The sequence below is a fragment of the Taeniopygia guttata genome, chromosome 21 (genome assembly GCF_048771995.1).
Source record: "Taeniopygia guttata chromosome 21, bTaeGut7.mat, whole genome shotgun sequence".
NCBI classification, from domain to species: Eukaryota; Metazoa; Chordata; class Aves; order Passeriformes; family Estrildidae; genus Taeniopygia; species Taeniopygia guttata.
Genome location: NC_133046.1, coordinates 355,828 through 370,946, shown reverse-complemented (window position 1 = coordinate 370,946; position 15,119 = coordinate 355,828). Strand labels below are relative to the sequence as shown.

Genomic DNA, 15,119 nt, shown 5'->3' with positions numbered 1-15,119 from the left:
GTGTTTTTATTATCTTTACGGAGACATTTGAGAGCCAAAGTCTGGGGAGGAGCCACCCCTCCGTTCCCGAGGGTGTTCGGATCCGCTGCGGGCTCTGATGGAACTCCCCGGGTGCCCTGCGGGTGGGAGAATCCAAAATGTGCGAGGCCGGAGCAATTGGAGCTTCTGCCACCTCTGCGGGGCTGGCACAGCACCAACCCCAGAGCCCCTCTGGAGGGCGGCGAAAATTCCCCAGGAATTCCCACGGGAAGCTCTGCTCCGGTTTCAGCAGCGAGAGGTGAAGGGAAGGTCAGAGGGAAGGAAAAATCCCAGTGAAGAAAAATCCGAGTGAAAAAAAATCCGAGTGAAGAAAAAATCTGACTGAAAACACTCCTGGTGTACGGCCTGCTCCAGGGACAGGACCGGGACAGGACTGGGACAGGAACAGGACAGGACAGGGACAGGAACGGGACAGGACAGGGACAGGACTGGGACAGGACAGGGACGGGGCTGTGTGCTGGGACCTGGGCCCTAGATCTGATCCCCTGGCCCTGGACACCTGCCCTGCTGCAGAGGGACAGTGGGGACAGGGGGGACACTGGGGACAGGGGGCACAGTGACTCCTGGCAGCCCCTGAGCTGCTCCAGCAGGGAAAGGCGCAGTACCCCCGAATTTTCCCCCTCCAGAGGGGGAACAGCCCACTGCCCCCATGCCTGTACCCCGGTGCAGCTCCCGGGAGAGCTGGGTGCTCTGGGGGTGACAGGGGGTGCCTGTCACCCTTTGCTGTCTGATTTTTGGTGTGTGACCCTGCAGAGCCGGGCCCGGGAGGTGCCAGCAGGACTTGGCAGCAGAGAGGTGCCAGCAGGGCACAGGTGCCCTCCACGCTGCCGTGACCGCCCTGGAAGGAAGGAGAGCGTGGCATGAATATTTCAGGAGCTGGAGGCTCTCAGCTGGCTGCAGGAGCGGAAGGAATTACTGAAAGGTCCTGCTGGTCTCGGGGGACCTGGCAGCCTCTGCCCCGCTCCGCCTCAGCGGAGCAGCCTGAAATTTTAATGCTTGGATTATTCTCTGACCTTTCCAGCTCTCTCCTCCGCCTCACAGCGAGGCCAAGTGCGCCTGGGATTTTTTGTCCGCAGCCAAAATGGAGATTAAACCTCTCAAATTCAATATACCCAAGGATTTCTCCCGGCCCAAAGCTGCCAGGACCGAGGGGTTTTGCCCTCCCGCGGGCAGCCAGGACCTCGCAGCTTGCCCGGGCCTGGGCACGGTGCCACCGGCCCTGCCACCCCTGCCCCGCTGTGCCCGCACGTCGCTCCCTCAGCTGACCCCCGGCAGTGCCAGGCACATGAAAAAGTCAGGCAGGTGCGGCCGAGAGCTGCGGGTTCCATCCCTGCCTGCTCTGTCCCCAGGGCTGCAAACCCGTCACTGCCCCATGCCCTGCCCGCTCTGTCCCCAGGGCTCCAAACCCGTCCCTGCCCCGTGCCCTGCCTGCTCTGTCCCCAGGGCTGCAAACCCATCAGCTCCTGCAGCTCTGGCCCCACAGACCCACACGGGGCAGTGATTTATCCTCCTGCAAAGCCCGGGGCTCCTCTAGCAGCTCCCCACAGACAGAGGGACGGACAGAGAGGTAGTAAATGGGACAGAACTTTATTAGAAGCTTCCAGCACGTTCCATCCGCTCTCCTCCTCCCAGCAGCCCTCCCAGGGGGTGTCCAGCTGCTCCAGGCCATGCAGAGCCTGTCCAGCTCCAGCTCCAGCTCCCAGACCTCGCTGTGCCCTCCTGTCAGCAACAACCCCCGGCCCCCAGCCCACCCTGCACCCCTCAGAGCCTGGTGGCACTCCCGGCACAAGGAGGGGAACCTCCCCTCTCTGCTGTCACCGACACAGGGCAGAGCCCCCGCGGGGCTCAGTCCCGCACCGGGGCTGTCACCGGGCTGTGAGGGGAGCAAATTCCTCCTGGGCCATGCCCTGGAGTGGGGAGGGAGGCACAACGGAACCATTCCATCCATGCCACTCTCCAGCCCCACATCTTCCACGCTCCCCTCACCCCACGGCTCCCCCAGGCACTTTTGCCTCTCTAGGAAGGGAGGCACAAAAGGAAATAAATCAAATACTCACTCAAACGTTTCCCTACTGATTGGCACAGCCAAACCTGCCCACCTCCTTCTCCCTCCTCTCCAACATCCTCCTGTCCTCTTTCCTGAGACTTCCCCGAGCTCAGCCCCTCTCCCTGCTGCCCTTCCCACCCTGTGGGACCCTCCCCGGCTGCCCCTTCCCCGTGCGACCCCTGCCCGTCCCCTCCTGCTGTCCCCAGGGACAGAGCCGTGGACAGAAACCTCATCCCCGCGCTGCTGCCACCGAGCCGGGCCTTTTTGGGCTGAAATCCCAGAGATTGAGCCCTCCCGGAGCGATCCGAGCGGCGACGGGAGCGCCGGGCTCCGCCGAGGCAGCGGCCCCGCATCCCCCGGAGCCTCAGCCGGGCTCTTCCCGCAGCTCCTCCGCAGCCATCCCGGCCCTTTTATCGGGATGGACATGCCCTGCTTCCTCTGCGCCTCCCTCCCGTGCCACCGGGCACTCCGGCGGCGGGCAGGGAGCGGCGGGGCAGCCACCGGGCATCGCCTCCGGGCAGGGACGAGCCAGCCCTGCCCGTCCTACCGTCCGCTCGCATCGCCGGGAGGGTCCCGCTGCCGGGGCCGGCCTGTCCCGCCGGGGCCGGGGCCGGGGGAGCTCTCGGCGATGGCTCCCGGCTCCTCCCGCTGTCCAGAGCAAAGCCCCGGCCCCGGCAGCGGCTCCGGCGGGGCCGGGGTTAAGTCCGGGGGTGCCCTTCCCTGACCTGCCTTCGGAAGTAGCGGATGGCCGAGAGGGTGCCGAAGCTCGCCAGGAACACTGGAAAAGAGACCAGAACGTTCCCACCGTCACTGCGGGTGCTCCCCCAGCCCGGGGTCCCAAACTGCTCCGTGGGACACGGGGGGGTCGCTGCCCTCCCTCCCCAGCGCCCTCCCGCCCTCGCTGGGCATTCCCAGCGCTCGGAATCTGCTCCACAGCCCGAGCGGCCACGGCCAGGCCCGGGGTTTGGGCATGGGGATGGCACCAGCCCTAAAAAAGGGCCCCTTTGAGGGAAATGCTCAGCAGGCTCCATCCAGGGCAGGAATGGGAATGCTGCTCTGGAAGGGCTCTCCAGGCTCCATCCAGGGCAGGAATAGGGAATGCTGCTCTCCCTCCTCATCCAGCCATCCCCACTCCTGTGGAATTCTGTGAATTTCTGTTTCCTCAGCTTCCTTTTCCTCACCAGCTTCGAGCGCTGGGCTTGGAGAGGGGAGAATCCCACACATCTCCAGGGAATTGCAGGACTCAGTGCAGGAGGATGATGACTCCTCTTTGGGGAGAAGGTTAAACCTTCCGAGCACATCAGAAAAACATGGGAATTTTGGTGCTGGATGAAGGTTTAGTCTCAGCTTTGGCCGTGGACAAAAAACCCCAGGCACGCTTGGCCTTGGTGTGAGAATTTTGTCGGGAATTTTGCTCCTGCTGGGATGAGGGAATCTAAACCTGCTCTCTGCAGGTCCTGACAAACTGAGCCCTGCCAGGGGCTGGATGGAGCAGGACCAGGCTCAGCTCCAGCCAGCAGCTGCTTTGCAGGGAAAACACCAAAGCCGTGAGCAGGAATCGGGATCAGAGGAGAGAGAAGGCTCGGAAAGAGCTTTGGAACAGCAGAAAGAGGCTGCACCTCCCCACGGGCACTGCAGGTATAAATATCCCATTTTTCCTCCCTGCCAAGCGTCCCCAGAGCCCTTCCCAGCCCTCTCCGGGCGGGCACTGTACGTACTGGTCTTCCAGGCATCCGGAGCCTGCAGGTCAGATGTCTTCACGGCCCAGGAGGCGAAGGCGCAGAAGACGAGGCACATGTCCTTGTGGCTCAGCAGCCGCGGGTCCTCTGCTGCTCCTGCCACGAGAGGAGCACGAGCTCTGGGGGCTCTGTGCCACCCCTGCCACCCCTGCCCTCTCTCAGCACAGCAAACCCCCGGGGAAATCACCCCTGAAAGCGCTCTGGCACCAGAGGTGACATCGGAGGCGTCTGTTCGGGGCTCTGTGCACTCCCAAAGGACAGTGGCACATTTGTCACCCCCCTCAGGTTTACACTTCGTTAAAAACCCCAAGGAAATGTTTGTTAAACCACCCCAGGCTGCCTCACCGCCTCCCTGCAGATCTCCCCAGCTCTCTGTGGCGGCTGGAATTGGGTCTGGGGAGCAGCTCTGGGACAGAGCAATTGCTGGGGACACAGGCCAGGTCCCTTCCTGTCACCCGTGTCCCCAGGCACACCCAGCTCCAGGACAGCGCCTGACAGTGCTCAGCATCCTCCGGGCATCCCACCCCTCTCCTGCCTCCCCCGGGATGAAGAGATCCCTGCATTCCCTGCTCCAGACTGCACAGCTGGACACCAGGTGCTTTTGGCTCCTATTCATTTGATCAGGCTTTTAATTAAAGCTGGCTCATTAATTAGCCGTGACCACCTCAAAGGGGTTTTTCTCTGTGCAAACAGACTGGAAGCTCGACGTTGAGGCTCCCTTTGGGATGGCTCCCTCATTGTTTGGGTTTAATATTAACTCTGAGGCTCTGAGCATCATTTAAGCTCAAAGACAAACCCCTGCCCGCGCTGGTGGATCAAACCTCCCCTGTATCCCCATCTCTCTCACCTGCCCCAGGAACAGGCAGTGTTCAGGCGACCTCTGAGGTCTCCAGAGGCTGTTTTTCTGCTCAGGGTGGGTTTTACAGTCCCACACTCCCTGTCCATGCTGGGGGACCTGGCCAGCAGCACTGGCTTGGCACAGGGACAGAGGGAACATCCCAAGGGAGAAGCCCAGGGGACAGAGGGAGCATCCCAAAGGACAGCCAGGGGGACACAGCCTGGGACATGTCCCTGCAGGGGACACAGGATTTCTTTACCTCTCAGGGCCCCGTCTGCATCTTCTGGCCACACCTGGGCTCCTCCCAGCGGGACCAGGGCCAGCTCCTCTCCGGATCTTCTGGGCACCAGGGCCTGGGAGGTCGAGGCTTGGTCTCCCCCCAGCTGGACCTGCCTCTGCAGCAGGGAGCTCAAAGCCCTCACAGCTTTCTTCACCTCGGAGGCCGGAGCCGTGGAGAAAATCCCTCTCCAGCCCATCCTGCTGGGGGCTGTCTGTGGGAGGAAGCGTTCGAACACGTCAGGGACTGAGAGAAGCACGGTGTCCTTGCCTGGAGCAGAGCTGGGAGCCTCCTGGTGCAGCCCAGGGCGCTCCAGGCCTCTGAACTTCCTCCTTTTCCTGTCTTTAGCTTTGCCTTTTTTCCTGCCTCCTTCTGGCTCGGTGAAAAAATACTCGTACAGTTCTGGCCAGGAGATCTCCCTCTGCAAGGGGGACTTGCGGCCCTCCAGGGAGCTGCCCAGCTCCTCCTCCTCCTGGGAATCGCAGAACAGGTACTCGTACATCTCGGGCCAGGTCACATCCAGGCAGCTGGGCTTGCCAGGGGCCCCGTCAGCAAAGCACAGCGGGCTCACGGCCCTGGGCAGCTCGGCCACAGCTTCCCGAGGGGTCCCGGCTGCAGGAATCGTGGGGATCCCAACGGCAGGAATCGTGGGGATCCCAACGGCAGGAATCGTGGGGATCCCAACGGCAGGAATCGTGGGGATCCCGGGCACAGGAATCGTGGGGATCCCGGGCACAGGAATAGCGGGGATCCCACCTAAAGGCTCACACGGGATCTCAATGGCAGGGATCCTGGGGATCTCAGCTGCAGGGATCCTGGGGATCTCAATGGCAGGGATCCTGGGGATCCCAGCTGCAGGAATTGTGGGGATATCAGCTGCAGGCTCACATGGGATCTCAATTGCAGGGATCCTGGGGAATTCAGCTGCAGGAATCCTGGGGATCCCTGTTGCAGGCTCCCAAGGGATCCCCAGTGTAGGACTCTTGGGGATCCCAGCTGCAGGAGTCCTGGGGATCCCAGCTGCAGGCTCCCAAGGGATTTCGGGTACAGGTTTCCTGGGAATCGCAGCTGCAGGCTTCCAAGGGATCCCAGCTGCAGGAACCTCAGGGGTCTCTGAGGGCTTCCTGGGAATCTCAAATGCAGACTTCCTGGGAATCTCAGCAGCAGACTTCCTGGGCATCTCAGCAGCAGCAATTCCAGGGATCTCAGCAGCAGCAATTCCAGGGATCTCAGCAGCAGCAATTCCAGGGATCTCTGAGGGTTTCCTGGAGGTCTCAGCAGCAGCAATTCCAGGGATCTCAGGAGCAGCAATTCCAGGGATCCCAGCAGCAGCAATTCCAGGGATCTCAGCAGCAGGCTCCCCCCCAGCCCCCTCAGCAGCATTCCCTCCGAACGCTGCCACGTTCCCGGGCTGGAGTGGCTTCCCTGGCATCTCCTGGCTCACCTCTCCTGGGGGAGCCGCGGCTCCGTCGCCAGGGACCGCTGGGACAGTGTCACGTACGCCCAAGCCAGCGGCCTGCCCGGCCTTTGGGGGCTTGGTGGCCTTTGTCTTCCCCGGGCCCTGCGGCCCCGGCTCCTTCCCCCGGGGCTTCGGGGGAGCGGCCCCGGCATCGCCGCCGTCCGCGCCGGGCCCGGGCAGCGCCCGCTTGTTCTCCGCCGCCTCCTCGCTGCCCGCCCTCGCCAGCGCTGCCTTGGCCGCCTTGTCCTTCCCTCTGCCCTTCCGAGGGGCCACCGGGGAGCCCGGAGGTGCCTTCCCGGCCCCGGTGCCGCCCGGCGCCGCAGCCGCCGCGGGGTCCCGGTCCCCCTCGGTGCCGCCGGCTCCGCGCTGCTTGCGGCTCTTCCTGGGCTGCACCGGCACCTTGGGCCTCACCACGCCCGGGGATCCGCCCGGGGAGCTCGGCTCCGCGCCCGTCTGCTCCTCCTCCGGTGCCACCCCGGGCCCCGTGCCCGGGGACGGGCTCGGGGGGTCCCCGGTGGGTCCCCGCAGCCCGGGCTCGGCGGGGGCAGCGCTTTTCCCGGCCGGTCCCTCCGCGGGGGCAGCGGCTGCTGCAGCCTCCGGCCGTGCCCCCGCTCCCGGTTCTGCCGGCACGGCTTGTGTCCCCGCCGCGTCCCCGCCCCGCTCGGGGGCTCCGGGGGGCTCCGCGGCCCCGCTGGCTCCGGGCACCGCGCCACCGGCCGGGGCGGCCGCGGGTGGCCGCGGTGGCTGCCTGCGCTGGGCGCTGGGCATGGCAGCGGCTGCCTGGCGGCCGGGCTGCTCGCTGTGGCACAGCAGCGTGCCCGCAGAGCCCCGCTGCGCCTCGTCCTCGCTGCCCGCCAGCGGCTCCGGCACCGAGCGCTGCCCGCGCCCGGCGGTGTCGCCGGTGTCACCGCGAGGGGCAGGGCTGGCGGTGTCGCCGGTGTCACCACGAGGGGCAGGGCTGGCCGTGCCCGGCGCTGGCTCGGTGCCCGGGCGCGCTGCGGGCACGCCGGCCGTGCCGCGGGGACAGTCCCGTCCCCGGCTGTCCCCTGGCTCAATGTCACTGAGGCTCTGCTCCTCGGCCGTGGCCAGCGAGGCCGGCGCCAGGCTGCACTCCTCGGCCGCCCGCAGGAACTCGGCCCACTCGCGCTCGTTCAGCTGGATGCTGTACTCGAAGTTATCCATGCCTGCGCAGGGAGCGGCCACACATCAGGCACGGGGGGGAGGCCAGCTGTGTGCCCCCGGCCCTTCCTCCCACGTCTTCCCTTCCATCTGCTCATCCTCGCCCGTCTCCAGCTGGAAATCCCAGCCCCCGGCCACCTCAGCAGGATGGGGATGGCTGCGCTGACCATCAGCCAGCAGTGGGAGAAGCCACGGCCACCCCCTGGCCACCCCCTCCGGTCCCCGCCGCCTCTGCTCCCCAGCACGGCAGCACTGGGGCTTTGGGATTGTCCCCAGAGCTGCACAGCGGCTTTGGGATTGTCCCCAGAGCTGCACAGGGGCTTTGGGATTGTCCCCAGAGCTGCACAGGGACTTTGGGATTGTCCCCAGGGCAGCACTGGGGCTTTGGGATTGTCCCCAGGGCTGCAAAGAAGGTTTGGGATTCTCTCCACAGCAGCATCACACCCCACACCCCCCTTTCGTACCCGTTTTGCCTACAAGCCACCCTAAACCCGGCAGGGATGTTCCCGAGCATTGCCGAGCCCCGAGCACCCCGGGCGTGCCCGCACGGCCTGGCAGCAGCACAGCCCGGGGGTGACAAAGGCCCGGGAGGTGACAAAGGCCGTCCTACCTGTCCCCCAGCCCCGGGCGGGGATGGAGCCATTCGAGGAGCCCCGCAGGAGAGCCCTCCCAGCACAACATGATGCCGTCCCCTGGCCGGGGGCAGAGCCCGGCTCCAGCTCAGATCCATTCAGGGGCTAAAAATAGACCCCCCCTCCCTCCCCGCTGTCACTTGAGATCCCAGTGCCACCGGCCGGAGAGGGCAGCCCATATATAGAACTGTGGGGGACGTGCCAGGGTGGCACCCACGTGTGACTGCGCCACAGCCACGTCTGGGGGCACCGGGAGCACCCCCGGTGGCCCTGCTCCCTTCGGGGGTCACTCCGCGGGGAAGGGGACAGGCCACGGAGCTGCCAGCCTTTGGCACACCTGGGTGGCAGTGACTGTCCCTTTTCCCACGGAGCCGCTTCTTTGCCTCAGCCGCCCTCTCCAGGGTGACACCAAATCCCCTCGGGGCAGGGGTCACCTATTTAGGGCGCTGCCGGCGCGTTTCCTGCCATCAGGAGGTCACGGCCACCACCACGATCTTGTGACAAACCTGGCTGGGCCTGTGGCACCCAGGGCCACCCGGGCCACGCGCTGGGCAGCCTTGGGCAGCAGGCTCGGGGGGAGCTGGCAGGGGGAGCGGCCGAGGGTGGCCTGGCAGGTCACGAAGCCGAGCCAGAAATAACCCTCAGCTCCCACGAGCCCCGAGCCTTCCTCCCACCTTCCTCCTCCTCCTCCCCGTCCCCTCCCGGGGCCAGAAATAGCAGCGCTGAAGGAGCTGCCCGCAGGACGGGGGCTGGGAGAGCGACCCCAAACCCACCCCGCTGCCCCCAGTGCTGCCCCGAGCTCCGGCCACCCCTCGGCCACCAGGACACGGCCCTGGCCAGGGCTGGGGACATGTGGGAGCTGAGAGGGACCCCCGGGCTCTGCACCCCCGAGGGTCCCACAAGGGCTGGGACCCCCGGGCTCTGCACCCCCGAGGGTCCCACAAGGGCTGGGACCCCCGGGCTCTGCACCCCCGAGGGTCCCACAAGGGCTGGGACCCCTGCACCCCCCGAGGGTCCCACAGAGCCCCGCAGCAGCCGCAGGAAATCCCACCCGGGACACGCAGCCCCGGTCCGGCCCAGGACAGCCGGGAGGAAGAGCTGCTGCTCCTCCCCAGCCCGTCCGGACCTGCCCCGCTCCCCTCGCACGCCCGAGGGGAAACCGAGCGGTTTCCTCGTCTTGGCTCAGCCGACTTCCTTCCCCTTGAGCTGGGCCCGAGCCAGGGAAACCCTTAAACTCAGGAACCCCTAAACTCGGATACCCCTAAACTCAGAAACCCTTAAACTCAGGAACCCTTAAACTCAGGAACCCCTAAACTCAGAAACTGCTAAACTCAGAAACCCTTATACTCAGGAACCCCTAAACTCAGAAACCCTTAAACTCAGAAACCCTTAAACTCAGGAACCCTTAAAGTCAGCAACCTTTAAACTCAGAAACCCTTAAACTCAGAAACCCCTAAACTCAGCCTGCAAAGCAGCAGGGAGCAGGGAGGGAGCAGAGGCAGCAGCCAGGGCTGGCAGCCAGAGGCACACGGATGCTGGGATGGAGCTGGGATGATTTTGGATTATTCTGAATGATTCTGGAATGCTGGGGTGATGCTGAGATGATTCAGGGGTGCTGGGGTGATTCTGGGGTGCTGGGATGGTGCTGGGATGATTCTGGGATGATTCTGGGATGCTGCTGGGATGATTCTGGGGTGCTGGGGTGATTCTGGGATGATTCTGGGATGCTGCAGGGCTGCTCCAGCCCCATCCTGTGGATGGCACCCAGCACCTCCAGGACGGACGCTGTGGGAGTGAGGACGTGATATAAATAACCAATGTCAACCTGTCACCAGAGAAAGGCCCGAAATAAAGCAGCAGATGTGCTCCCCCGTGCCTGGCGGGGCTCAGCGTGGGAGACACAGCCAGGATCAAGGGCAGGGAAAGGGCAGGAAAAGTGGGAATGCCGTGGAGGGCACTTCCCCTGGGATAGAGACACCTCCAGGCTCAGCACTGCCCACCCCCACTGTAAGGGAACCTCAGTGTCTGGGAAAGGAGCTCTCAGGAACGGAATAATTGGAATATTCTCAATATGGAATAATTGGAATAATTCCCTTCCTACCCAAGAAACTCCATTGGGGAAAGTTCTACCTTTGTGCAGCTTTCCAAAGCAGCACTGAAAACATCACGAGTGTGGGGGCTTGGCTGAACTCCCCGTGAGACAGCCCAGACAATGCAGAGAAATGTGGGTTTGATTAGGAAGATCCTCCCTGCCCTGATCTACACCCATCACATGCTGTGCAGAGGGCAGGAAGGGAGAGATTGCAGGAAAAGCAGTGGGGAATAAAAAAATAAAGCAGAATGGAAAAAGAAATCTGTCCACAGCTTCAGGAGCAAGACAGCCTTGGCCCTCCGGGTTCTTTTCCAGCTCGCAGGAAAATGTTTTCCCCCGAACCCGGCAGGATCAGGGTTTCACCCGGGCGCTCCTTTCCTGCCGTTTCCACTAGATGTCACTTCCAGCCACCAAGTCAGAGCTTCCCCGGGATTTTTCACCTCCTCACGGGCGGCTCAGATGCTGTGGAGCGGGTCTGTGGGAATCCCAAAAGCAGGGGCTGGGGTGTGCGGGACGGGGAGGGGTTGGGGGGATCTCCCGAGCATCCAGCCAGGGCGGAGGAGGGAAAATCCCGGTTCCAGCAGGGCAGGGCGGTGCCGGCGCTGCCTCGGGCCTGCTGGGAACGGTGAGGGCTCAGGGATGGTCAGGGATGGTCAGTGGTGCTCAGGGATGGTCAGGGATGGTCAGGGATGGTCAGGAATGGTCAGTGATGCTCAGGAATGGTCAGGGATGGTCAGTGATGCTCAGGGATGCTCAGGGATGGTCAGGGATGCTCAGGGATGCTCAGGGATGCTCAGGGATGCTCAGGGATGCTCAGGGATGGTCAGTGGTGCTCAGGGATGCTCAGGGATGCTCAGGGATGCTCAGGGATGCTCAGGGAGGTCACGCCATTCCCTGATCCCGAAATCCGATGCTCCCCTGGGAAGGAAAACTCCGCTCTGAGCAGAGCTTCCTTTGATTTGTTCCCACATTTGGAACACAAACCCCACAGAGGGTCCCAGGTGGCCCCAGTCTCTCAGGTTGGGGTTTTTGCAGAGGTTTCTGAGCAGAGCTGGGATTGCAGCGGTGGGACGAGTCTGGATTGTTCATTCCGGTGCCTCAGGGGGCTCCCAGCAGCCGGGGCAGAGCAGCAAAGGGGAAAATCCAGAGCTGGGAGAAATCCTGGAATCCTGGAACAGTTTGGGCTGGAAAAAGGCTCAGTCCCACCCTCTGCCATGGGTAGGGACAACTTCCACTGGCCCAGGCTGCTCCAGCCCCTCCAACCCGGCCTTGGGCCCTGCCAGGGATGGGCAGAGCCGTGCCAGGGATGGGGCAGAGCTGTGCCAGGGATGGGCAGAGCCGTGCCAGGGATGGGCAGAGCCGTGCCAGGGATGGGGCAGAGCCGTGCCAGGGATGGGCAGAGCCATGCCAGGGATGGGCAGAGCCGTGCCAGGGATGGGGCAGAGCCGTGCCAGGGATGGGCAGAGCCATGCCAGGGATGGGCAGAGCCGTGCCAGGGATGGGGCAGAGCCGTGCCAGGGCCTCCCCACCCAACATTTCTCCCTAAATTCTTCCTTTTCCAGGCCAAGTCCCGTGTCTCCCTGTCGGTTCCCCAGCCCCACTTTTCCAGAGCCCTGCTGGCAGCGTGGGCAGGGCAGCAGCCGGGGCTGGGCTCATCAGCTCCGGGTAATTAATTGGCCAGGCAGCGCCTGGAGCCAGCGAGGGGCTGCTGGAAAGGGGCTGGGGCTGCTCCCGCACCTTTTTTATTCCTCCCCCGGGGCAGAGAGGCTCCGAAACTGCCGGCATGGGAGCAGGGCTCCCCCGCTCTGGCATCTTAACAAGAAGCAGCTGCTGGAGGCAGCCCGAGGAGCCGCAAGGAAAAGGCCCCGCTGCATTAATTAAAGGTCACGGGGCCATTCCAGAGGCTTCCCAATTACCTCTGGAAGAGTGTGGCTAATGCGAGATAATGATGTCATCCAGCCACTAATGAGGCAGGTTATCCAAACCCCGGCCCCCTCCCCGCCTGCATCTCTGGGATGAGCCCGAGGGAAAAGGGTGAAAAGGGCTCTTCCCTCCCCACCTTTCCTTGAGCAGGCTGGATAAGGGAGCCAGAGGAGAGGCCACGGCCCTCGGGGAGGTTTTTGTGCGAGGAGCAGCTCGGCAAGGCCCCATCCCCTCTGGAACTGCCCCTGGCAACACGATGTTGTGGGGCGCTGGCCCCACTGCTCTGTGCCCCATTAGTGCTCCTTAATGACCGGGATTGGAACTGGAAATCTGCTCCTGCCCTGCAAGGACCCAGCCCTTCTCCCCGCTGGATCTTCTCTCAGCATCCCTCAGGGCGGGAGGAGAAGTGTCCGGGGCTGCGGGACACAAAATCCCCCGGGATGAGGAGCAGCAGGAGGTGACCCGCAGCGAGGAGCGGCAGTTCCCGGGATAAACCGCAGTGACCCTTCCCGGAGGAGCTGCGGGGCCCAGAGCGGACCCAGAGCCAAAAAATCAGAGTTTTTGGGAGCAGGAGCTGCCGGCTGCGACTCCTCAGCTCTGGGAACAGACAGCAGATGACCGGGCTGAGGCCGGGGAGGAGGAGGAGGAGGAGGAGGAGGAGGAGGAGGACAGGGCACGCACAGCAGCAGCAGAAGTTGGCAGGGAGAGTGAGAGGGAGGAGATGAAAAGGCCGAGAGGGCAGGGCCGGGGCAGAGGTGCAGCAGGGATTTCCAGGGAGGCTGCCAGGGACAGGAGGGCACGGCCTGGCTGATAAGGAGCAGAAAGGCTGATAAGGAGCTCTCTGCCCAGCAGGATCCCGTGAATTTCCAGCAGCCGAGGGTGGGGAGTTGTCCCCCTGCCAGCACGGTGACATCTGCTGCAGGAATTCTGCTCCCCCAGGCTGGGTGGGATTTTTCCAGGCGCTCACGGATCAGGCTAAATCAACAACATCTCCGGACCTGCAGCAGAGGAAGAGGCTGGGAAGGGCTGGAGCGCTAAAACCTGACCTTTGCTAATCCCCAGGCAATCGCTGCAGGCGAGGAGCTGCTGCAGGCGCTGGCAGACTTTGCTCTCCCCACGGGCAGCGATTTGAGCCTTTGCTCCGGGAGCCTCAGCTGCTCCCGGGTGATCCCAGCGCTGCCTGGCCGCGGGGCTGGGCATTCCCGGGAAGCTGGATGTGCCTCAGGAGCCCTCCCGAGAGCAGCAGCACCTCCCTTTGCTGACTTCTCCGTTTCTAAAAATGGGGAGAACGAGGCTGGGGCCTTGGAGATGTTGCTATAAAAAACAATCCCCGTGTAGCAACTGAGCGCTTCCAGCAGACTGGGAAGGTGCTCCTGCTTCCAAGCAAAATATGGATGTTCTGAGCAAATTCCTTGGCTGCTCTGGCAGCATCGGGACCCTCTTTGTGCCCTGCTGCTGCAGCCCCCAGCAGCTCAGGGCTCGGGGAGAGGAGGGGCAGCGCTGCCTCGGGCTCCAGGGCAGGGCTGGTGGCCAAAGGGACCTTCAGGGAGGGACATTCAGCTGAGCTGGGGCTGGCACAGCGCTGCTCCGGTGCCTGGAGCCTCTCTCTGCTGGCCCCAGAGCCCAGCCGGGGCAGGAGCTGACTCGGGGCAGCCCTTGCACCCTCTGGGGAGGAGAGCAGCCTGCTCCAGCCCTCCCTGAGGCTGGATTTGGGGTGGAACCAGCCAGGCCCTCTTCTCCTGAGAGATCTGCTGGCTCAGGCAGACTCAGCACCATCAGCTCAGTTCTGCCAGGCCCCTGCCCTGGGTGCTGCGAGGAGGAATCCATCTCCACTTGGCTGCCCAGCCTGTCCAGCTGAGGGCAGGGCTGGCACAGCGGCAGCAGCTGGCACAGCGGGGCTCGCATCCCTCCGTGCCAGCAGGAAAAGTCATCGGCGGTGCCACTGTGGAGCCTGGGGGAAGAGAGGTTTAATATTTAATTCCAGGCCTGGCAGCTCCTTAGCGCTGCTTTCTCACCCCACTGTGGGGCTGGGATTTAGGATTCCATGGGGGGAGGAGGGATTTAGGATTCCACAGCAGAAAAACGCTCTGGAACCCCAAACCCCACGTGCCCCTGTGCTCAGCACCCATTTATTTCGCTTTCCCACCAGCAAGTGCCAAGCAGGAGCGAGGTGCCCGGGCACTGTCAGGAGGAGCAGGAGAGCTCTGAAGGCCAAATGTGCGTCAGCAGCAAATCTCCGAGCAGGAGGACGGCGATGGGCGATGGGCGATGGGCGATGGGCGATGGGCTCGGGGCCGACTGCGCGTTCAGCTCCTCCCGGAGCTCTGCCCGCTCCACGCGGGAGCAGCGTGGGAAAGCGGTGATGTTTCTGCACAGGGTGCCGGCCCAGCCCCGCCTGACGGGCTCAGCGCTGCTGAGTGGCTGGGCCAGTGATCAGGAAGGTTTTTTCTGCCCTTATCAGCGCCGCGATGCCGCAATCCTGTCCTTGCTTCAGCCACGCTCCCGTCACACGCCCTGCCCTGCGCAGCTGTGCCCTGGGCAGAGCCGGGCCAAAGGCTGGGCCAAAGGCAGGGCCAAAGGCTGGGCACCCCCAGGCCAAAGGCTGGGCCAAAGGCTGGGCCAAAGGCTGGGCACCCCGGGCCAAAGGCTGGGCACCCCCGGGCCAAAGGCTGGGCACCCCGGGCCAAAGGCTGGGCACCCCCGGCCAAAGGCTGGGCACCCCCGGGCAAAAGGCTGGGCCAAAGGCTGGGCACCCCGGGCCAAAGGCTGGGCCAAAGGCTGGGCACCCCGGGCAAAAGGCTGGGCACCCCTGGGCCAAAGGCTGGGCCAAAGGCTGGGCACCCCGGGCCAAAGGCTGGGCCAAAGGCTGGGCACCCCCCGCCCGTGGCCCCCTC

At 64.0% G+C, this 15,119-nt stretch overlaps 1 protein-coding gene across 1 annotated transcript; it reads right to left on the bottom strand.

Annotated features, from left to right (window-relative positions):
* Window positions 1-1,610: 1,610 nt before the first annotated feature.
* On the bottom strand, window positions 1,611-8,307 carry PERM1 (PPARGC1 and ESRR induced regulator, muscle 1). Its single transcript, XM_030289394.4, has 4 exons — window positions 8,189-8,307; window positions 4,923-7,583; window positions 3,805-3,921; window positions 1,611-2,864 (listed from the first exon to the last, which is right to left on the bottom strand). Exons 2-4 carry the CDS (start codon window positions 7,579-7,581, stop codon window positions 2,785-2,787), a joined length of 2,856 nt encoding a protein of 951 aa, XP_030145254.4. The 5' UTR covers window positions 7,582-7,583; window positions 8,189-8,307; the 3' UTR covers window positions 1,611-2,784.
* Window positions 8,308-15,119: the final 6,812 nt, after the last annotated feature.

Excerpts from the sequence above, each read along its gene's own strand:
- PERM1 (XM_030289394.4), bottom strand. The coding sequence starts at position 7,581 with ATGGATAACTTCGAGTACAGCATCCAGCTGAACGAGCGCGAGTGGGCC. Across the intron at positions 3,922-4,922 it reads TGCAGACGGGGCCCTGAGAG|GAGCAGCAGAGGACCCGCGG; the intron begins GTAAAGAAATCC and ends CTCTCGTGGCAG. Across the intron at positions 2,865-3,804 it reads TCCGGATGCCTGGAAGACCA|TGTTCCTGGCGAGCTTCGGC; the intron begins GTACGTACAGTG and ends TCTCTTTTCCAG.